We start from the raw sequence: 24,399 nt of genomic DNA, 5'->3' as shown, positions 1-24,399 counted from the left end.
CCACTACACTACTACTATACTACTAGTACTATACCACTGCTACTACCACTATACCACTAGTACTATACCACTACTACTACCACTATACTACTACTATACTACTAGTACTATACTACTGCTACTACCACTATACCACTAGTACTATACCACTATACTACTACTATATTACTAGTACTACTACTGTACTACTATCACCACACCACTTCTATTACCACTATACTACTAGTACTATTCCCACTGCTACTATACCACTATACTACTACTATACTACTAGTACTATACCACTGCTACTACCACTATACTAATATCATACTACTATACTGCTACTATACTACTACCACCATACCACTACTACTACCACTATACTACTACTATATTACTTCTACTACCACCATACTACTAATATGCTACTATACTACTAGTACTATACCACTACTACTACCACTATACTACTACTGTGCTACTATACTACTGGTACTATACCACTACTACCGCTATACTATTACTATACTACCAGTGCTATACCACTACTACTACCACTATACTACTAGTACGATACCATTACTACTATACAACTGCTACTATTATATAAGTACTACTACTACTACTATACTACTAGTACTATGCTACTACTACTACTACTATACTGGTATTGTGATGTCACCACAGAGGTCACCTACTTGCTGATGTACTCCCCGGTCAGCACAGTGCCACAGGTCTGACACTTGAAGCAGCTGACATGCCACTGCTTCTCCAGGGCCAAGAGAGACTGGCCATGTTTGATCTCCTCCTTACAGCCTGCACAGTCTGGGAAGGAGGTAGAGCAAGAAAGAGACAGAGAGAGAGAGAGAGAACAGAGAGAACAGCGAATGAAAATAGAAGAGGACAAGAGGGGGCAAAATCCAACCCCCCAGAGAGAGTGATGGAGAGTCCTACTCCTCCCCCAGAGAGAGTGATGGAGAGTCCTACTCCCCCAGAGAGAGTGATGGAGAGTCCTACTCCTCCCCCAGAGAGGGGATGGAGAGTCCTACTGCTCCCCCAGAGAGAGTGATGGAGAGTCCTACTGACCCCCCCCCCCAGAGAGAGTGATGGAGAGTCCTACTCCTCCCCCAGAGAGAGTGATGGAGAGTCCTACTCCTCCCCCAGAGAGAGTGATGGAGAGTCCTACTCCTCCCCCAGAGAGAGTGATGGAGAGTCCTACTCCTCCCCCCCCAGAGAGAGGGATGGAGAGTCCCCCCCCAGAGAGAGTGATGGAGAGTCCTACTCCTCCCCCAGAGAGTGATGGAGAGTCCCCCCCCAGAGAGAGTGATGGAGAGTCCTACTCCTCCCCCAGAGAGAGTGATGGAGAGTCCTACTCCTCCCCCAGAGAGAGTGATGGAGAGTCCTACTCCTCCCCCCCAGAGAGAGTGATGGAGAGTCCTACTCCTCCCCCAGAGAGAGTGATGGAGAGTCCTACTCCTCCCCCAGAGAGTGATGGAGAGTCCTACTCCTCCCCCAGAGAGAGTGATGGAGAGTCCTACTCCTCCCCCAGAGAGAGTGATGGAGAGTCCTACTCCTCCCCCAGAGAGAGTGATGGAGAGTCCTACTCCTCCCCCCAGAGAGAGAGTGATGGAGAGTCCTACTCCCCCCCCCAGAGAGAGTGATGGAGAGTCCTACTCCCCCCCAGAGAGAGTGATGGAGAGTCCTACTCCTCCCCCCCCCAGAGAGAGTGATGGAGAGTCCTACTCCTCCCGAGAGAGTGATGGAGAGTCCTACTCCTCCCCCAGAGAGAGGATGGAGAGTGATGGAGAGTCCTACTCCTCCCCCAGAGAGTGATGGAGAGTCCTACTCCTCCCCCAGAGAGAGTGATGGAGAGTCCTACTCCTCCCCCAGAGAGAGTGATGGAGAGTCCTGATGGAGAGTCCTCCCCCCCCAGAGAGAGTGATGGAGAGTCCTGATGGAGAGTCCTACCCTCCCCCAGAGAGAGTGATGGAGAGTCCTACTCCTCCCCCAGAGAGAGTGATGGAGAGTCCTACTCCTCCCCCAGAGAGTGATGGAGAGTCCTACTCCTCCCCCAGAGAGTGATGGAGAGTCCTACTCCTCCCCCAGAGAGAGTGATGGAGAGTCCTACTCCCCCCAGAGAGAGGGATGGAGAGTCCCCCTCCCCCAGAGAGAGTGATGGAGAGTCCTACTCCTCCCCCAGAGAGAGTGATGGAGAGTCCTACTCCTCCCCCAGAGAGAGTGATGGAGAGTCCTACTCCTCCCCCAGAGAGAGTGATGGAGAGTCCTACTCCTCCCCCCAGAGAGAGTGATGGAGAGTCCTACTCCTCCCCCAGAGAGAGTGATGGAGAGTCCTACTCCCCCCAGAGAGAGTGATCCCCCAGAGAGAGTGATGGAGAGTCCTACTCCTCCCCCAGAGAGAGTGATGGAGAGTCCTACTCCTCCCCCCCAGAGAGAGTGATGGAGAGTCCTACTCCTCCCCCCCCAGAGAGAGTGATGGAGAGTCCTACTCCTCCCCCAGAGAGAGTGATGGAGAGTCCTACTCCTCCCCCCCTACTCCTCCCCCAGAGAGAGTGATGGAGAGTCCTACTCCTCCCCCAGAGAGAGTGATGGAGAGTGCTACTGATCTGAGAACTGTGGAGTGCTGTAGCCTTGTCCTACGCGACCATCACTGTGCTGAGTGAGGATTGTGCTGTGACTTTAGTTGAGGTCCTGTGGTATAGATCCATTTCCCGGCCGTGTCATGTTGTGCGCCCAGTACGGAAGTAGAATTGTTTTGTTTGTTTACCTAGCCGTGGATATGATCACATCCAACTTCAAATGCAGCTCATGCAAGTTCACAGAACACATAATTAGACGGTTATATCATCTACAACATCTCAGATGTCATCAGACGATTGGTTACCGAGGAAGCTAGCAAGCCAGCGACGTAAAATATCTGCTACGGGGCTTTTTGATGTCGAGATGTCGAGACGTTCCAGTAATGCACGCGCATTACCGGAACGTGACATTTGATGGTTAACAGAGAAGGAGCACGTGACCCTCTGATCTAGAGACTTACGGCTGGGTCCGTGGATCTTGACCGGCGCGTTGCTGACTAGCGAATGGGAGCACTGCTGACAGACACACTTCTTCCCACAGAAGGTCACCCTGTCTCCGATAGGGAAAGGCTTTCTGAAAAACAAGCCACAGGAAGACCTCAGACATGTATTCTGCTCAACCCGAAGCCTCACAGTAGACACAATAACACTGTATGTATACTGTGTGTAATGGTAGCTAACATTATTTTACACAACTACACATTTTGTGTTTTGTAATTTTGCATAAAGTATCAATGTAGCACATGAGAGAGTGAGATGACATCAGAGGCCTGGCTTCTATTCTACTCACATTAACACCGATTAGAGTGCAACTCTCCATGCAGACGCGCACACACACACACGCACACGCACACACACACACACACGCGCACAAACACGCACACACACACACACGCACGCACACACACACACGCGCACACACACACACACACACAGTGGTTTCCGTGGTAATATCCAGTGACAGGAAGGAATATCCAGTGCTCACAGACATGATGGGCCTGTGGACAGATACTGTGTCCTGCTACATAGCAAGCAGGCAGACAGGCAGGCAGGCAGGGGGATATCTGCTTGGCCACAGCAGCTTAACTGGGCCAGCAGGGGTGATCTTCAAGCTGAATATTGAAACCAACATATCGGCTGTGTGCCAAATGGCAACCTATTCCCTACATAGTGCACTACTTGTGACCAGGACCCTTAGGCCCATTTGGGGTATGGACACAGATGCTGTTTTAAAATTATATATATATATATATTTAACCTTTATTTAACTAGGCATGTCAGTTAAGAACAAATTCTTATTATTATAATGACGGCTTACACTGGCCAAGCGCTAACAACGCTGGCCCAATTGCGCGCCGACCCTACAGGACTCCCAATCATGGCCGGATGTGATACAGCCTGGAATCAAACCAGGGTCTGTAGTGTAGCCTCTAGCACTGAGATGCAGTGCCTTAGACTGCTGCGCCACTCGGGAGCCCATGCTAAAGAGGAGGCAGTATGTTATGAACAATAGATAGTAGTGTTAAACATTCTTCTGTCAGCAAAACAGCATAGCCCTGCATATTGAGGTTTGGGAGAAGTCGGTGTGATCTGTGGTGGATGAGGAGTGTTTTAAGTGTGCTGACTACTGACTGCCCAGAACAGAATGTCTGCTCCTCTCCCACCATCAGCAGCTATGAGTCAGCATCTCTAGCAGGACAGGCAGCGATGGCAGGACCATCTGCGGTAAAGATTTGTGGCCCTTAAACCTGGACGACTCAGTACCAGCAGTCAATATAATGTATCGCTTCCTCTGTAACGGTTTTCTTGACTTGAAGGAGAGGCGGACCAAAGCACAGCGTGGTTATTTTGATTCATGTTTTAATAAAGCACTTCACATGAACAAACTAACAAAAACAAGAAACGTGAAAACCCAAAACAGTCCTATCTGGTGCAAACACAGAGACAGGAACAATCACCCACAAACACACAGTGACACCCAGGCTACCTAAGTATGATTCTCAATCAGAGACAACTAATGACACCTGCCTCTGATTGAGAACCATACTAGGCCGAAACATAGAAATACCCAAACCATAGAAAAACAAACATAGACTGCCCACCCCAACTCACGCCCTGACCATACTAAATAAATACAAAACAAAGGAAATAAAAGGTCAGAACGTGACATCCCCAGACAACTGATGGGGTTATATTCTCTATCACTTTGCAGATCACTGTCAAGCATCTTCCCAAATTACATCTCATAAGAGACATAACTCTATACTCCGTCAGGTCAGCATATAATAAATAGTATTAGAATACAGGGAACTATCAATTGTAAACAGTGGAAAATACATTAATTAACATACACATCTGTGCATAATGGGATATAAGCATGGTCATGTAAGCAGTAGTGCTATCAGCCTATCAAGGCCCTCAGTGTAGAGGTTACAGTGGGTCAGGCTCTAAACCCAACCCAGCCCTGGTGCCACCTGCTAGAAGGAATAGAAGGAACTCATGATGTTCTCAAGAAACAGACCAGTATAGAAGGAACTGTTCTCATGATGTTCTCAAGATGTTCTCAAGAAACAGACCAGTAGAGAAGGAACTCATGATGTTCTCAAGAAACAGACCAGTAGAGAAGGAACTGTTCTCATGATGTTCTCAAGAAATAGACCAGTATAGAAGGAACTGTTCTCATGATGTTCTCAAGAAACAGACCAGTAGAGAAGGAACTCATTATGTTCTCAAGAAACAGACCAGTAGAGAAGGAACTCATGATGTTCTCATGATGTTCTCAAGAAACAGACCAGTAGAGAAGGAACTGTTCTCATGATGTTCTCAAGAAACAGACCAGTAGAGAAGGAACTGTTCTCATGATGTTCTCAAGAAACAGACCAGTAGAGAAGGAACTCATGATGTTCTCAAGAAACAGACCAGTAGAGAAGGAACTGTTCTCATGATGTTCTCAAGAAATAGACCAGTATAGAAGGAACTGTTCTCATGATGTTCTCAAGAAACAGACCAGTAGAGAAGGAACTCATTATGTTCTCAAGAAACAGACCAGTAGAGAAGGAACTCATGATGTTCTCATGATGTTCTCAAGAAACAGACCAGTAGAGAAGGAACTGTTCTCATGATGTTCTCAAGTAACAGACCAGTAGAGAAGGAGCTGTTCTCATGATGTTCTCAAGAAACAGACCAGTAGAGAAGGAACTGATGATGTTCTCAAGAAACAGACCAGTAGAGAAGGAACTGTTCTCATGATGTTCTCAAGAAATAGACCAGTATAGAAGGAACTCATTATGTTCTCAAGAAACAGACCAGTAGAGAAGGAACTCATGATGTTCTCATGATGTTCTCAAGAAACAGACCAGTAGAGAAGGAACTGTTCTCATGATGTTCTCAAGAAACAGACCAGTAGAGAAGGAGCTGTTCTCATGATGTTCTCAAGAAACAGACCAGTAGAGAAGGAACTCATGATGTTCTCAAGAAACAGACCAGTAGAGAAGGAACTGATGATGTTCTCAAGAAACAGACCAGTATAGAAGGAGCTGTTCTCATGATGTTCTCAAGAAACAGACCAGTATAGAAGGAACTGTTCTTATGATGTTCTCAAGAAACAGACCAGTATAGAAGGAACTGATGATGTTCTCAAGAAACAGACCAGTATAGAAGGAACTGTTGTCATGGCACCCTCACCTCTACTGCCCCCACTACACTGACAGACTGAAACTCTTCAATCACTCTCTAAAAGACTCTGAAACAGTGACAGTAAACCACACAATCAGACGGAGGGCTTTCGACATTGTAATTCCTCAGAGCGCCTATTGGTAACTGCCAAAATAAAGGAAACATCAACATAAAGAGTCTTAATCGGGCGGTGGTCCACCACCAACCAGAACAGCTTCCGTGCACCTTAGCATAGATTCAAGTGTCTGGAACTCTATTGGAGGGATGCAACACCATTCTTCCATGAGAAATTCCATAATTTGGTGGTGGTGGAAAACGCTATCTCAGGCGATGCTCCAGAAACTCCCATAAGTTTTCACTTGGTTTGAGATGTGGTGACTGAGACGGCCATTTTATTTTATTTATTTAACTAGGCAAGTCAGTTAAGAACAAATTCTTATTTTCAATGACGGCCTAGGAACAGTGGGTTAACTTGCCTGTTCAGGGGAAGAACGACAGATGTGTACCTTGTCAGCTCGGGGGTTTGAACTTGCAACCTTCCAACGCTCTAACCACTAGGCTACCCTGCCGCCCCGGCATAGGGCATATGGTTTACATCGTTATCTTGCTCATCAAACCATTCAGTGACCACTCCTGTGGATGGGGGCATAGTCATCCTATGGGGGCATAGCCATGGTAGCCAAAATAATAGCCTGCCCAGCATTTTTATACATGATCCTAAGCATGATGGGAGGATAATTGCTTAATTACCTCAGGAACCACACCTACGTGGAAGCACCTGCTTTCCATTCAATGTACTTTGTATCCGTCATCCCTCACGTGTTTCCATTGTTTCTGCAGTTACCTGTAGATTCCCAACGTGACAAGTAGAAACAGGAGGCTGTCCTTTTCCCTTCTCTCAAGACAACTCCTCTCCTCACTGAACTGTTCCTTCTCTTGGAAGATACGATGAAACATCTGATCTGATGATCTGATGATCATTTCTTTGTTCTCTGAATATACCTGCATTCTCGTCTTGATCAATTTAATTCAACACTGATTAAATGCCTGCCTGCCTCCCAATAAAACAAATCGTTCACTAATTGTTGCCTCCATGGCCAAGTCAATAATTAATTCAAACATATATACATCCCAACGTTGTCCTCTCAGTCGTGTGCTTTTGACATGGCACTTACACTGAGAGATATGCATTAACTGGTTAGTGATGATCAATGTAGTGGATATGTGTGTGTGTGTGTGTGTGTGTGTGTGTGTGTGTGTGTGTGTGTGTGTGTGTGTAGTGTGTGTAGTGTGTGTGTGTGTAGGTGTAGTGTGTGTGTGTAGTGTGTGGGTGTGTGTGTAGTGTGTATGTGTGTGTGTGTGTGGGTGTGTGTGTAGTGTGTGTGTGTGTGTGTGTGTAGTGTGTGTGTGTTTGTAGTGTGTATATGTGTAGTGTGTGTGTGTGTAGTGTGTGTGTGTGTGTGTGTGTATGTGTAGTGTGTGTGTGTATGTATATGTGTAGTGTGTGTAGTATGTGTGTGTGTGTGTGTAGTGTGTGTGTGTATGTTTGGCCTCGCAGTACCTACCTGCACATGCTGCAGACAAAACACTTGGGGTGGTAGGTACGCCCCAGCGCAGAGACCACCTCCCCTGTGATGAAGTCTCCACAGCTGTCACACTTGGTGCCATAGAGGCGCTGGTAGTCCTCTGTACAGATGTACTCTCTTCCCTTCTGGAAAAAGCCTGAACGGGCCAGGTCACAGCCACACACTGGAGACACACAGAGACACACAGGTAAGATATTAGTGAAGAAAAGAGTAGAACAGATGTGAGATATTAAATTCGCTGGTCTAGAGTTAGTGAAGAAAAGAGTAGAACAGACGTGAGATATTAACATCGCTGGTCTAGAGTTAATGAAGAAAAGAGTAGAACAGACGCGAGATATTAACATCGCTGGTCTAGAGTTAATGAAGAAAAGAGTAGAACAGACGTGAGGTATTGACTTCGCTGGTCTAGAGTTAGTGAAGAAAAGAGTAGAACAGACGTGAGATATTAACATCGCTGGTCTAGAGTTAGTGAAGAAAAGAGTAGAACAGACGTGAGGTATTAACATCGCTGGTCTAGAGTTAGTGAAGAACAGAGTAGAACAGACATGAGATATTAACATCGCTGGTCTAGAGTTAGTGAAGAAAAGAGTAGAACAGGTGCTTAATCAGGCTGTATATACAGTGCCTTGCGAAAGTATTCGGCCCCCTTGAACTTTGCGACCTTTTGCCACATTTCAGGCTTCAAACATAAAGATATAAAACTGTATTTTTTTGTGAAGAATCAACAACAAGTGGGACACAATCATGAAGTGGAACGACATTTATTGGATATTTCAAACTTTTTTAACAAATCAAAAACTGAAAAATTGGGCGTGCAAAATTATTCAGCCCCTTTACTTTCAGTGCATCAAACTCTCTCCAGAAGTTCAGTGAGGATCTCTGAATGATCCAATGTTGACCTAAATGACTAATGATGATAAATACAATCCACCTGTGTGTAATCAAGTCTCCGTATGAATGCACCTGCACTGTGATAGTCTCAGAGGTCCGTTAAAAGCGCAGAGAGCATCATGAAGAACAAGGAACACACCAGGCAGGTCCGAGATACTGTTGTGAAGAAGTTTAAAGCCGGATTTGGATACAAAAAGATTTCCCAAGCTTTAAACATCCCAAGGAGCACTGTGCAAGCGATAATAATGAGGGATGCTCAGTGTCTGTAGGCAGTGGTCGTGTAGAGGGCTTGACTGAGACTCTGAGGAGGAACAGGAACAATCGCAGGTACAGCACCCCCAACCCCAAACCTGCCCCTCAGGAGGAGTGAAACACGATTCTGTTCGCTGCTCGCTCCAATAACATCGGCTGGCAACAACACTCTGCAGCATCGACAGGACACACACATCCACCTGGGGCGCATCGCTACACACGCTGCCAGTCAGGGAGACAGCCACAGTGTGTGTGGGTGAGATCAGGGAAGAGCAATTTAACCACACTGGCCCTGTCCTCATTTTAACTTCAACACATTATTTGTATGATTCATGGGTACCACCTCTCCCACCCACATTGGGGACATTTGAATGAAGCACTAAAGAACACAGCTGGTGTTATTTCTACCAGCCATGGAAAAACAAAAATTCAATGAAATAAATTACAAAAAGAAATCAAATGAAAATGAATCAATTACATGAAAATAAATCAAATGAAAATGAATCAATTACATGAAAAGAAATCAAATGAAAATGAATCAATTACATGAAAAGAAATCAAATGAAAATGAATCAATTACATGAAAAGAAATCAAATGAAAATGAATCAATTACATGAAAATAAATCAAAAATGAAAATGAATCAATTAAACCTAAAGAAAGGGATATGTGAGCTAAAACAATAGATGATTTTGCACAACTGAGATTCTGTTACCATCACCTCCTCCCTGTAGGCCGTCTCGTCGTTGTTGGTAATCAAGCCTACCACTGTTGTGTCGTCCGCAAACTTGATGATTGAGTTGGAGGCGTGCGTGGCCACGCAGTCGTGGGTGAACAGGGAGTACAGGATAGGGCTCAGAACGCACCCTTGTGGGGCCCCAGTGTTGAGGATCAGCGGGGTGGAGATGTTGTTGCCTACCCTCACCACCTGGGGGCGGCCCGTCAGGAAGTCCAGTACCCAGTTGCACAGGGCGGGGTCGAGACCCAGACCCAGCTTGATTACGAGCTTGGAGGGTACTATGGTGTTAAATGCCGAGCTGTAGTCGATGAACAGCATTCTCACATAGGTATTCCTCTTGTCCAGATGGGTTAGGGCAGTGTGCAGTGTGGTTGAGATTGCATCGTCTGTGGACCTATTTGGGCGGTAAGCAAGTGAGTGCTACGGGGCGGTAGTCGTTTAGCTCAGTTACCTTAGCTTTCTTGGGAACAGGAACAATTGTGGCCCTCTTGAAGCATGTGGGAACAGCAGACTGGGATAGGGATTGATTGAAGATGTCCGTAAACACACCAGCCAGCTGGTCTGCGCATGCTCTGAGGGCGCGGCTGGGGATGCCGTCTGGGCCTGCAGCCTTGCGAGGGTTAACACGTTTAAATGTTTTACTCACCTCGGCTGCAGTGAAGGAGAGGCCGCATGTTTTGGTTGCAGGCCGTGTCAGTGGCACTGTATTGTCCTCAAAGCGGGCAAAAAAATGATTTAGTCTGCCTGGGAGCAAGACATCCTGGTCCGTGACGGGGCTGGTTTTATTTTTGTAATCTGTGATTGACTGTAGACCCTGCCACATACCTCTTGTTGAATTGAGATTCTACTCTCTATACTGACGCTTAGCTTGTTTGATTGCCTTGCGGAGGGAATAGCTACACTGTTTGTATTCGGTCATGTTTCTGGTCACCTTGCCCTGATTAAAAGCAGTGGTTCGCGCTTTCAGTTTCACGCGAATGCTGCCATCAATCCACGGTTTCTGGTTTGGGAATGTTTTAATCGTTGCTATGGGAACGACATCTTCAACGCACGTTCTAATGAACTCGCACACCGAATCAGCGTATTGCAATACGAAACATATCCCAGTCCACGTGATGGAAGCAGTCTTGGAGTGTGGAATCAGATTGGTCGGACCAGCGTTGAACAGACCTCAGCGTGGGAGCTTCTTTTTTCTAGTTTCTGCCTGTAGGCAGGGATCAACAAAATGGAGTCGTGGTCAGCTTTTCCGAAAGGAGGGCGGGGCAGGGCCTTATATGCGTTGCGGAAGTTAGAATAGCAGTGATCCAAGGTTTTGCCAGCCCTGGTTGCGCAATCGATATGCTGATACAATTTAGAGAGTCTTGTTTTCAGATTAGCCTTGTTAAAATCCCCAGCTACAATGAATGCAGCCTCAGGATGTATGGATTCCAGTTTGCAAAGAGTCAAATTAAGTTCGTTCAGAGCCATCGATGTGTCTGCTTGGGGGGGAATATATACGGCTGTGATTATAATCGAAGAGAATTCCCTTGGTAGATAATGCGGTCGACATTTGATTGTAAGGAATTCTAAATCAGGTGAACAGAAGGACTTGAGTTCCTGTATGCTTTTGTGACCACACCACGTCTCGTTAGCCATAAGGCATACGCCCCCGCCCCTCTTCTTACTAGAAAGATGGCTGGGATCCATTCCGTTGTCCTGGGTGAAAGGCAGAACACAGGATCCGCTTCGCGAAAGTCATATTCTTGGTCGTACTGATGGCGAGTTGACGCTGATCTTATATTCAGTAGTTCTTCCCGACTGTATGTAATGAAACCTAAGATGACCTGGGGTACCAATGTTAGAAATAACACGTAAAAAAACAAAAAACTGCATAGTTTCCTAGGGACGCGAAGCGAGGCGGCCATCTCTGTCGGCGCCGGAAGTTCCAGGGCCCAGTTTGGGATACCCTGATCTGGACCATAGAAAATACAAGCATATAGTAGCCGACATCTGGAGACTATCAACAGTACTACAGTTAGTTACACTATTCCTCTAATTATACGAACACACTGACTCCTATTTGTCTCACTGATAAAACCTCACTGATCAAAGTGCCTGAGCCCCAGCCAGCGAAACAAATCACTGGCCATTCATGACCAGAGAAAAAGCCTTTGAAAGGCTAGCGGTGACATCTGCACACCCTACAGTTTATTCTCTCTATCTGGCCCAATGAATAATTAAGTTAGTCCATAAATAAATCAAAATAAAGACCACACTGCCTGCTGCTACCGTCTCCACGCCAAACGGATGCCAGGTCAGCCAGGAAAGGACCAGATGGGGGAGAAGGAGGAAGATGGGAGAGAGATTGTATTTATCAACAGCCAACAGACACAATTCAAATTTTCACACCGCAGGACAGGCCTGACAGCCCCCCTCCACTCCACTCTTCTCCTCCCATCCCTTGGTAATGGCATGGCACGCAATTAGTCTTGATGGCCTTCTCAGTGGACCCAGAGATGGGCAGTTTTCTATGTATATGAAACTTATCATTCTGAGTATTTTGTGATTTGAATTACACTGAACTACACTCCAAATGTATTTAGCATTTTCAAAATATTGTAATTTGTATTTTCAATGCCTTTTTATATAGCGGTTCACATTTTTAAAATCAGAAGTCTGATAGCATTATGGTGTGATAAAAGTGTCTGCTAAATGAACTAAATATTAATGTATATGTCAAAATTAACAATTGCAAAGCATGCTGAGTATTATTCTAATGCGATCCACCCTGAAGAAATGCAGCGCTATTGGCAGACAAGCCTCACCAGGACCAGATAAGGAATGGTTGCCACCCCTCTGCAACCTCTGAGAAGAGAGAGAGATTTTTCAAGAAAGACACAAACCCTCCAACCCAAAAAGGCTGTGGTGTTGATAGTATCCTCAATGAAATTATGAAATATACAGACCACAAATTCCAATTGGCAATATTTAAACTCTTTAACATCATCCTTAGCTCTGGCATCTTCCACAATATTTGGAACCAAGGACTGATCACCCCAAGTAGACAAATTTGACCCCAATAACTACCGTGGGATATGTGTCAACAGCAACCTTGGGAAATCCTCTGCATTATCATAAACAGCAGACATTTCCTCAGTGAAAACAATGTACTGAACAAATGTCAAATTGGCTTTTTACCAAATTACCGTACAACAGACCATGTATTCACCCTGCACACCCCAATTGACAAACAAACAAACCAAAACAAAGGCAGTCTTCTCATGCTTTGTTGATTTCATAAAATCTATTGACTCAATTTGGCATGAGGGTCTGCTGTACAAATTGATGGAAAGTGGTGTTGGGGGAAAAATATACAACATTATAAAATCCATGTACACAAACATGTGCATTTTCTTTTGAAAAAACAACAATATTTCTTTTAATTTCACTTTTGTTTATTATCTACTTCACTTGCTTTGGCAACATTAGCATATGTTTCCCAAGCCAATAAAGCACCTTGAATTGAATTGAGAGAAAGAGATACAGAGAGAGATCTTTTTTTAAATTGAACCTTTATTTAACTAGGCAAGTCAGTTAAGAACAAATTCTTATTTTCAATGATGGCCTAGGAACAGTGGGTTAACTGCCTGTTCAGGGCCAGAATGACAGATTTGTACTTTGTCAGCTGTGGGGTTTGAACTTGCAACCTTCCGATTACTAGTCCACCACTCTAACCACTAGGCTACACTGCCAATACAGAGAAACAGAGAGAGAGATACAGAGATACAGAAAGAGAGAGAGAGAGAGAGATACAGAGATACAGAAAGAGAGAGAGAGAGAGAGATACAGAGATACAGAAAGAGAGAGAGATACAGAGAAACAGAGAGAGAGCTGAGGGGGAATCTAATACTGATCCAAGAGCAGTTATTTCTATGGTATAGGAGCTGCTTCAATGACTACTGTAGCTGAGGGGGAATCTAATACTGATCCAGGAGCAGTTATTTCTATGGTATAGGAGCTGCTTCCTGACTACTGTAGCTCCAGATAAGAGCTGTTACTGTGCTCGAGGCCTGCAAGTACAGGCCAGATACAAACGGATAAATAGAGTTTCATTAGTGACACTGTGAAAACACTCAGACAGAATGATTAACACAATACCACAGGGGAAAGAGGGAAAGGTGGAGAGGTGGAGAGAGGGAGAGAGAGAGAGAGGTGGAGAGAGGGACAGAGAGGGAAAGGTGGAGCGAGGGAGAGAGGGAGAGAAAGAGGGATAGGTGTAGAGAGGGAGAGAGAGGTGGAGAGGGACAGAGGGAGAGAAAGAGGGATAGGTATAGAGAGGGAGAGAGAGGTGGAAAGGGACAGAGGGGGAAAGGATGGAGGGAGAGAGGGACAGAAAGGAAAGGTGGAGGAGGGTGAGAGGGACAGAGGGAAGAAAGAGGGATAGGTGTAGAGAGGGAGAGAGAGGTGGAGAGGGACAGAGGGAGAGAAAGAGGGATAGCTGTAGAGAGGGAGAGAGAGGTGGAGAGGGACAGAGAGGGAAAGGTGGAGCGAGGGAGAGGGTGGGAGAGGTGGAGAGAGGGAGAGAGGGAGAGAAAGAGGGATAGGTGCAGAGCGGGAAAGGTGGATCGAGGGAGAGTGAGGGAGAGGTGGGGAAAAAGAGAGGTGGGGAAAAAGAGAGAGAGAGAGAGAGATAGAAAGAGGGAGAGGGGAAAGAGAGAGAGGGAGAGGGAGAGTGAGGGAGAGGTGGGGAAAAAGAGAGGTGGGGAAAAAGAGAGAGAGAGAGAGAGATAGAAAGAGGGAGGGGGAAAGAGAGAGAGGGAGAGAAAGAGGGAGAGAGGGAGAGAAAGAGGGATAGGTGTAGAGAGGGAGAGAGAGAGAGAGAGAGAGGTGGAGAGGGACAGAGAGGGAAAGGTGGAGCGAGGGAGAGGGAGGGAGAGGTGGAGAAAGAGAGAGAGAGGGGGAGAGAGCCAACATAGCCCACAGAGCCCCAGGACAGCAACTCAATTAAACCCAACCAAATCATGAGAAAACAAAAAGATTATTACTTGACACATTGGAAATAATTAACAACAAAAAAACAGAGCAAACTAGAATGCTATTTGGCCCTAAACAGAGAGTACACAGTGGCAGAATACCTGACCACTGTGACTGGCCCTAAACAGAGAGTACACAGTGGCAGAATACCTGACCACTGTGACTGGCCCTAAACAGAGAGTACACAGTGGCAGAATACCTGACCACTGTGACTGGCCCTAAACAGAGAGTACACAGTGGCAGAATACCTGACCACTGTGACTGACCCAAACGTAAAGAAAGCTTTGACTATGTACAGACTTAGTGAGCATAGCCCTGCTATTGAGAGAAGCCATCGAAGGCAGACCTGGCTCTCAAGAGAAAAAAGGCTATGTGCTCACTGCCTACAAAATGAGGTGGAAACTGAGCTGCACTTCCTAATCTCCTGCCAAATGTATTAGAGACACACACTTCACTCAGATTACACAAATCCACAAAGAATTAGAAAAAAATCCAATTTGATAAACTATCTAATGGGTGAAATACCACAGTGTGCCATCACAGCAGCAAGATGTGTGACCTGTTGCCACAAGAAAAGGGCAACCAGTGAAGAACAAACACCATATTTATTTTAAATAAAAACCCACATTTATGTTTATTTATTTTTACTTTTGTACTTTAACTATTTGCATATTGTTACAACACTGTATATAGACATATGACATTTGAAATGTCTTTATTCTTTTGGAACTTGTGTGAGTGTAATGTTTACTGTTAACTTTTTGTCTACCTCACTTGCTTTGGCAATGAAAACATATGTTTCCCATGCCAACAAAGCCCTTTGAATTAAATTGATAGAGGAGAGAGGAGGGGGGCAGAGAGGAAAGAGAGAGATCCAGGGGTCTACATTTATATTTGTGTTGACAATGAAAATCATCAGTCATCTACTCAGCCTAGGAGACTAGTCGGTCATCTAGTCAGCCTAGGAGAGTAGTCAGTCATCTAGTCAGCCTAGGGGAGTAGCCAGTCATCTAGTCAGCCTAGGGAGTAGTCAGTCATCTACTCAGCCTAGGAGACTAGTCAGTCATCTACTCAGCCTAGGAGACTAGTCAGTCATCTACTCAGCCTAGGAGACTAGTCAGTCATCTACTCAGCCTAGGAGACTAGTCAGTCATCTACTCAGCCTAGGAGACTAGTCAGTCATCTACTCAGCCTAGGAGAGTAAACAGTCATCTACTCAGCCTAGGAGACTAGTCAATCATCTACTCAGCCTAGGAGAGTAAACAGTCATCTACTCAGCCTAGGGGAGTAATCAGTCATCTACTCAGCCTAGGAGAGCAGCTACAGACTAGTGGTGGTGTTTTGGGTTGAGTGCATTTTACATGTACACTCTTCAGCAGATGCTCTTATCTAGAGCCATTTACAGTAGTATGTCCAGCCCTTTACAGTAATATCTACATCCCTTTACAGTAGTATCTCCAGCCCTTTACAGTAGTATTTAAAGCCCTTTACAGTAGTATCTACAGCCCTTTACAGTAGTATCTACAGCTCTTACAGTAGTATCTACAGCCCTTTACAGTAGTATCTAGAGCCCCTTTACAGTAATATCAGCCCCTAAGTAATATCTACAGCCCCTTACAGTAGTATCTAGTAGCCCCTTACAGTAGTATCTACAGCCCCTTACAGTAGTATCTAAAGCCCCTTTATAGTAGCCCCCCTTACAGTAGTATCTACAGCCCCTTACAGTAGTATCTACAGCCCCTTTATAGTAGTATCTACAGCCCCTTACAGTAGTATCTACAGCCCCTTATAGTAGTATCTACAGCCCCTTTCTACAGTAATATCTAAAGCCCCTTACAGTAGTATCTACAGCCCCTTATAGTAGTATCTACAGCCCCTTTACAGTAATATCTACAGCCCCTTTACAGTAGTATCTACAGCCCCTTATAGTAGTATCTACAGCCCCTTACAGTAGTATCTACAGCCCCTTACAGTTATCGCCCCTTTAATATCTACAGCCCCTTACAGTAGTATCTACAGCCCCTTATAGTAGTATCTACAGCCCCTTTACAGTAATATCTAAAGCCCCTTACAGTAGTGAGTGCATTCATGTTCACATTTATTTTAGTACTGGTCCCCTGTGGGAATCAAACACATAAAAGTGTTGCAAGGTCTATAGGCACGATCTCTCCTCCGCATTATTCCTCTCCTGTCGCCGCCCAGCCGTGGCTGAAATGCCAGCCTGACCTTTCCCCAAAAGCCATTGGGTGTGTGAGTGCCATGCCGCCTGCCACAGATAATTTAGTTCCCCTCCGCTCCTCCGCTGCCTGACGTCAGATTATCCCTTTGATCTGTGTTCGACTCAGGATGTTGTAGAAGTATGTGGGAAACCAAACCAGTCAGCACTGAGGGAGGGAGGGAGGGAGGGAGGGTGAAGAAGTAGAGAGAGATAGAGGGGTAGAGAGGGAGAAGAAGTAGAGAGAGGTAGAGTGGTAGAGAGGGAGAAGAAGTAGAGAGAGGTAGAGGGGTAGAGAGGGAGAAGAAGTAGAGAGAGATAGAGGGGTAGAGAGGGAGAAGAAGTAGAGAGAGGTAGAGGGGTAGAGAGGGAGAAGAAGTAGAGAGAGATAGAGGGGGGGAGAGAGGGAGAAGAAGTAGAGAGAGGTAGAGGGGTAGAGAGGGAGAAGAAGTAGAGAGGATAGAGGGGTAGAGAGGGAGAAGAAGTAGAGAGGGAGAGAGGGGAGAGAGGGGGAGAGAGAGAGGGGGTAGAGAGGGAGAAGAAGTAGAGAGAGATAGAGGGGTAGAGAGGGAGAAGAAGTAGAGAGAGGTAGAGGGGTAGAGAGGGAGAAGAAGTAGAGAGAGGAGGGGGTAGAGAGGGAGAAGAAGTAGAGAGAGATAGAGGGGTAGAGAGGGAGAAGAAGTAGAGAGAGGTAGAGGGGTAGAGAGGGGTAGAGAGGGAGAGAGAGAGGAGGTAGAGAGGGAGAGAGGGGGAGAGAGGGGAGAGAGGGGGAGAGAGAGAGGGGTAGAGAGGGAGAAGAAGTAGAGAGAGATAGAGGGGTAGAGAGGGAGAAGAAGTAGAGAGAGGTAGAGGGGTAGAGAGGGAGAAGAAGTAGAGAGAGGTAGAGGGGTAGAGAGGGAGAAGAAGTAGAGAGAGATAGAGGGGTAGAGAGGGAGAAGAAGTAGAGAGAGGTAGAGAGGGAGAGAGGGAGAGAGAGAGAGGGGATGAGAGGGAGAGAGAGGGAGGTAGAGAGGGAGAGAGAGGGGTAGAGAGGGAGAGAGGGAGAGAGAGACAGAGAGAGAGGGAGGGAGAGAGAGAGGGGGGGTAGAGAGGGAGAAGGGTAGAGAGTGTTGGTAGGGGAAGAGGGAGAACCAATCTAGAGGAAATTCCAGAGGGGTTTTTTAGAGAAAAAGAAGAAGTAGAATAGGTAGAGGGGAGGGAGAAGAAGTAGAGAGATGGTAGATTTAGAGAGGGAGAAGAAGTAGAGAAGGTAAAGGGGTAGAGAGGGAGAAGAAGTAGATAGAGGGGGTAGAGAGGGGTAGAGAGGGAGAGAGAGGGGAGGTAGATTTTCAGAGAGGGGGAGAGAAAGAGTTTTACTTTCAATTTACAACAGAGCAATAGATGACTGGAGAGAAATGAATCACATAAAGGAGTCTGGCCAATACCTGCATACAGGTGAGTTGACCCTTCCTTAGACAATGGGCTGTATAATCCTAAAAGCTCAGTTCCCAGAGTGGTTCTAAACCTGTTCACATTTTTACTCATTTTATTTTATTTAACCCTCATTATCAGGTAATTGATTGAGAACACATTTTTTTTTAAAGCAAAATGTTCAATATACAGGGGAAAATAGATAGTGGGTGGGTAATGAAAAACAGATATTGAATGGTATATTTTCAAGGACACAGGGTAAACCTAGTTTTAAGTGCCATTTCTTTAGTGACCAGCAATAGATGACTGGATAAATGAATCCCATCTGAAAGACGGCACTTTAGAATCTTTATTTTGACCAGCCAATACCTGCATACAGGTGAGTTGACCCTTCCTTAGACAATGGGCTGTATAATCCTAAAACTCAGTTCCAGCAGATCTGGTTCTAAACCTGGGACCAAACAGGACACAGACTCATTTTAAACCTGTTCTAAACCCAGACTAACTCAGGTAAACCTGTTGACTAAAACACTTCTCATTTACAGCTAAACCTGGGGAGTAGTCTAAACCCAGAGGAACTCCAGTTCTATACCTGTTCTAAATTCAGACTAACGCAGGTTCTAAACCTGTTCTAAACCCAGACAACCAGGTTCTAAACCTGTTCTAAATTCAGACTAACGCCAGGTTCTCCTTTCTAAACCCAGACTAACACAGGTTCTAAACCTGTTCTAAACCCAGACTAACTGCGGTTTAAACCTTTATTTTGACCCAGACTAACTCTGGTTCTAAACCTGTTCTAAACCCAGATTAACTCCGCTATACCTGTTCTAAATTCAGACTAACGCAGGTTCTAAACCTGTTCTAAACCCAGACTAACTCAGGTTCTAAACCTGTTCTAAACCCAGACTAACTCAGGTTCTAAACCTGTTCTAAATTCAGACTAACTCAGGTTCTAAACCTGTTCTAAACCCAGACTAACTCCGGTTCTAAACCTGTTCTAAACCCAGACTAACTCAGGTTCTAAACCTGTTCTAAACCCAGACTAACTCTGGTTCTAAACCTGTTCTAAACCCAGATTAACTCTGGTTCTAAACCTGTTCTAAACCCAGACTAACTCAGGTTCTAAACCTGTTCTAAACTCAGACTAACGCAGGTTCTAAACCTGTTCTAAACCCAGACTAACGCAGGTTCTAAACCTGTTCTAAATTCAGACTAACGCAGGTTCTAAACCTGTTCTAAACCCAGACTAACACAGGTTCTAAACCTGTTCTAAATTCAGACAGACTCCGGTTCTATACCTGTTCTAAACCCAGACTAACTCTGGTTCTAAACCTGTTCTAAACCCAGATTAACTCCAGTTCTATACCTGTTCTAAACCCAGACTAACACAGGTTCTAAACCTGTTCTAAACCCAGACTAACACAGGTTCTAAACCTGTTCTAAACCCAGACTAACACAGGTTCTAAACCTGTTCTAAACCCAGACTAAACCTGTTTTAAATTCAGACAGACTCCGGTTCTATACCTGCTCTAAACTCAGACTAACTCAGGTTCTAAACCTGTTCTAAACCCAGACTAACACAGGTTCTAAACCTGTTTTAAATTCAGACTAACTCAGGTTCTAAACCTGTTCTAAACCTGTTCTAAACCTGTTCTAAACCCAGGATTAACTCAGGTTCTAAACCTGTTTTAAATTCAGACAGACTCAGGTGCTGAGCCTGTTCTAAACCCAGACTAACTCAGGTTCTAAACCTGTTCTAAACCTGTTCTAAACCTGTTCTAAACCCAGGATTAACTCAGGTTCTAAACCTGTTTTAAATTCAGACAGACTCAGGTGCTGAGCCTGTTCTAAACCCAGACTAACTCAGGTTCTAAACCTGTTCTAAACCCAGACAGACTCAGGTTCTGAGCCTTCGAACATGAGCTTCAGCAGCGGAACACCAGCAGAGAAAGGTAAGTGCTGTTGATACTCCCCTCATATCTGAACTAGAGGCACTGTGGCTCTACCACCTGGGCTCCTGTAAAGCCACGCGCAGGCCTGTAGTGTCTAGTGTAACAAGCACTTTACAAGCCCCTGGAGAGGTACTGTATACTCCGCAGGATCTGAATTACAGCTATCACCAGGAGAAGAAGAAAAGCTAAGTGTCTGTGTCACTTTGAGCTGGGAAGATGGTGAAGGGACTGCCAGAGAGCTGAGAGTTGCCTTTATCGTCCTGATCAGCTTTCTTCTATTTGTGAGGAAAATGCCTGATTGTCAGATGAGGCTGTGAATGATATAAGCACCGTTTAGCACCTGGATTCCTGATTTCATTACAACCTGAGGCAATCCTATTTCTCACTTCCTAGTGAATCAACAGTTTAGACTAGATAGTCAGCACTTCTATTTAGCATAAAGAGTTGATCTAATGGATCTATTTTCCAGGAACCCAGCGAGTCAATGGTCAGGTGGACAGAAAAAGCTTCAATAGAGATGACATCTCCTTGGAGTTCAGACTTGTCAATATCAGGGAATTGTGTTACGTCTGCACTTCACAGCCAGATCAGAATGCCATCTCTCTATCTAGCACACTGTCCAGTCCAGGCCTGTTATGTTAACCCTGCACTGGGTTAGCTGTGGACTCTGGACGGTAATGGAGTAGGCAGTGAAGTCTGGACACAGTCTGTGTGCTAGGTTCCAATAGGTGTGTTGACCTATCCTCAGCATTAAAACAACCATCTACACTGACCCATCACCAGACACAAAAAATGTACATCCCAAATTGCACCTTAATCCTGATATGGTGCACTACTTTTGACCAGAGCCTTAATCAAAAGTAGTGCACTACAAAGGTAACATGGAACCATTTGAGACTCAGACAGAACCAGCTAGTGAGACGAAGATCATTGCATCTAATGAGATCTGTGAGATGATGAGATGGCTGATCATTATGTCTGCCAGCCTTCTAACTGCAGAGGCTGAGGTGCAAATAGAACTTCACTGCATCATTATCTGTCTGATGGGAGAGGATAGACACAGGCTAGACCTCTTTAGCATTCAACATATGTAAGGGTCACGCTTATGATGACCTAATAGAGGGAAAAGTGAATGATGGCTTAACTATTCAACAAGGATTTTGCTCAGTAGGCAAACAGGTGCATGATGTCAGATTCCCACAATGCACTTCCCCAGTCATAGGATGCCTTCACATTCCCAAACAGAGAGCACCAGCAGTCACTAATCCCACCTGTCTGTCTGTGTCAGTTTGGTATGCAGGGACAGATTTTGTGTTGCACAGGTCACACACACACACTTCACCATGTTGGCTCCTCAGTCCTTTCAACCTGAACAGCCATATAGTGTCATATTGGGCTATGTACTGTAGTTCCAGTTAATTTTGTCTCTGTGGTCCTCTCCAGTCAGTGTTTACATTTCACTGATCCTCTCAATGCAATACTTTTCCAACATATTTCATCTTTTGTCTATTTTTCAAAACATTCTTCTAGCAGTCAGAGGAGATAAAGAGGACAAGGACAGACAACAGTAGTACAGTACATTTAGAAAACACAGTGTTTGTTTTACCTTTATTTAACTAGGCAAGTCAGTTAAGAACAAATTCTTATTTTCAATGACAGCCTAGGAACAGTGGGTTAACTGCCTGTTCAGGGGCAGAACGACAGATTTGTACCTTGTCAGCTCAGGGGGTTTGACTTGCAACCTTCTGGTTACCAGTCCAATGCTCTAACCACTAGGCTGTGACTGTATCTAGAACCTAAAAGAGTTCTTTGGCTGTCCACATAGGATAACACTTTTTGGTTCCAGGGAGAACCCTATTTGGTTCCATATAAAACCGTTTCCACAGAGGGTTCTACATGGAACCCAACAGGGTTCAACATGGAACCAAACAGGGTTTTACCTGGAATCAAAAAAATTATCCCGAGTGGTGCAGTGGTCTAAGGCACTGCATCTCAGTGCTAGCTGTGCCACTAGAGATTCTGGGTTCGAGTCCAGGCCCTGTCGCAGACGGCCGTGACCGGGAGACCCATGGGGCGGCGCACAATTGGCCGGCAGGGATGTCCTTATCCCATCGTGCACTAGCGACTCCTGTGGCGGGCTGAGCACAGTGCACGCTGACACGGTCGCCAGGTGTACAGTGTTTCCTCCGACACATTGGTACGGCTGGCTTCCAGCTTAAGTGGGCGTTGTGTCAAGAAGCAGTGTGGCTTGGTTGGGTTGTGTTTCAGAGGACGCAAGGCTCTCGACCTTCGCCTCCAGAGTCCGTACGGGAGTTGCAGCGATGAGACAAGACTGTTTTTTTTTTTTTTTGGTGGAAATATTGAGTCAAATATTTGCACCGATACCGGAACTTGTAGATTCAGACTTTATTATAAATTAACAGAGCAACAAAATATATATATTTCACCTTTATTTAACCAGGTAGGCTAGTTAAGAACAAGTTCTCATTTACAACTGCGACCTGGCCAAGATAAAGCAAAGCAGTTCGACACATACAACAACACAGAGTTACACATGGAATAAACAAACATACAATCAATAATACAGTAGGAAAATCTATATACAGTGTGTGCAAATGAGGTAGGATAAGGGAGGTAAGGCAATAAATAGGCCATGGTGGCAAAGTTATTACAATATAGCAATTAAACACTGGAATTAAAAACTGGAATTAAAAACTGGAATTAAAAACTGGAATAAAAACTGGAATTAAACACTGGAATTAAACACTGGAATTAAAAACTGGAATTGTAGGATGTGAAGAGGATGAATGTGCAAGTTGAGATACTGGGGTGCAAAGGAGCAAGACAAATAAACAAATAAATAAATAAATACAGTATGGGGATGAGGTAGATTGAATGGGCTATTTACAGATGAGCTATGTACAGGTGCAGTGATCTGTGAGCTGCTCTGACAGCTGGTGCTTAAAGCTAGTGAGGCAGGTAAGAGTCTCCAGCTTCAGAGATTTTTGCAGTTTGTTCCAGTCATTGGCAGCAGAGAACTGGAAGGAGAGGTGGCCAAAGGAAGAATTGGCTTTGGGGGTGACCAGTGAGATATACCTGCTGGAGCACGTGCTACGGGTGGGTGCTGTTATGGTGACCAGTGAGCTGAGATAAGGCGGGGCTTTACCTAGCAGAGACTTGTAGATGACCTGGAGCCAATGGGTTTGGCGACGAGTATGAAGCGAGGGCCAGCCAACGAGAGCATACATGTCGCAGTGGTGGGTAGTATATGGGGCTTTGGTGACAAAAATGGATGGCACTGTGATAGACTGCATCCAGTTTGTTGAGTAGAGAGTTGGAGGCAATTTTGTAAATGACATTGCCGAAGTCGAGCATCGGTAGGATGGTCAGTTTTACGAGGGTATGTTTGGCAGCATGAGTGAAGGAAGCTTTGTTGCAAAATAGGAAGCCGATTCTAGATTTAATTTTGAATTGGAGATGTTTAATGTGAGTCTGGAAGGAGAGTTTACAGTCTAACCAGAAACCTAGGTATTTGTAGTTGTCCACATAAGTCAGAACTGTCAAGAGTAGTGATGTTGGACGGCCGGACAGGTGCGGGCAGCGAACGGTTGAAGAGCATGCATTTAGTTTACTTGCATTTAGGAGAGTTGTATGGCATTGAAAATCATCTGGAGGTTAGTTAACACAGTGTCCAAAGAAGGGCCAGAGGTATACAGAATGGTGTCGTCTGCGGAGAGGTGGATCAAATAATCACCAGCAGCGAGAGAGACATCATTGATGTATACAGGGAAGAGAGTCGGCCCGAGAATTGAACCCTGTGGCACCCCATAGAGACTGTCAGAGGTCCTCCGATTTGACACACAGAACTCTATCGGAGAAGTAGTTGGTGAACCAAGCGAGGCAATCATTCGAGAAACCAAGGCTGCTGAGTCTGCCAATGACAATGCGGTAATTGACAGAGTCGAAAGCCTTGGCCAGGTCGATGAACACGGCTGCACAGTAATGTCTCTTATCAATGGCAGTTATGATATCATTTAGGACCTTGAGCGTGGCTGAGGTGCACCCATGACCAGCTCTGAAACCAGATT

At 45.3% G+C, this 24,399-nt stretch overlaps 1 protein-coding gene across 1 annotated transcript in view; it reads right to left on the bottom strand.

Moving 5' to 3' along the window:
* The window catches only part of LOC112228282 (actin-binding LIM protein 3), a 160,625-nt gene that overhangs the window by 56,840 nt on the left and 79,386 nt on the right, over positions 1-24,399 (bottom strand). The window contains exons 3-5 of the mRNA XM_042309618.1: positions 7,820-8,003; positions 3,041-3,153; positions 681-807 (exon numbers count right to left, since the gene is read on the bottom strand). Of these exons, the coding sequence (XP_042165552.1) occupies positions 681-807; positions 3,041-3,153; positions 7,820-8,003 (424 nt within the window). The remainder of the gene's footprint in view (positions 1-680; positions 808-3,040; positions 3,154-7,819; positions 8,004-24,399) is intronic.

This window comes from Oncorhynchus tshawytscha, linkage group LG30 (genome assembly GCF_018296145.1).
Source record: "Oncorhynchus tshawytscha isolate Ot180627B linkage group LG30, Otsh_v2.0, whole genome shotgun sequence".
Taxonomy (NCBI): Eukaryota; Metazoa; Chordata; class Actinopteri; order Salmoniformes; family Salmonidae; genus Oncorhynchus; species Oncorhynchus tshawytscha.
This window is presented reverse-complemented; position numbering and strand designations above follow the sequence as displayed.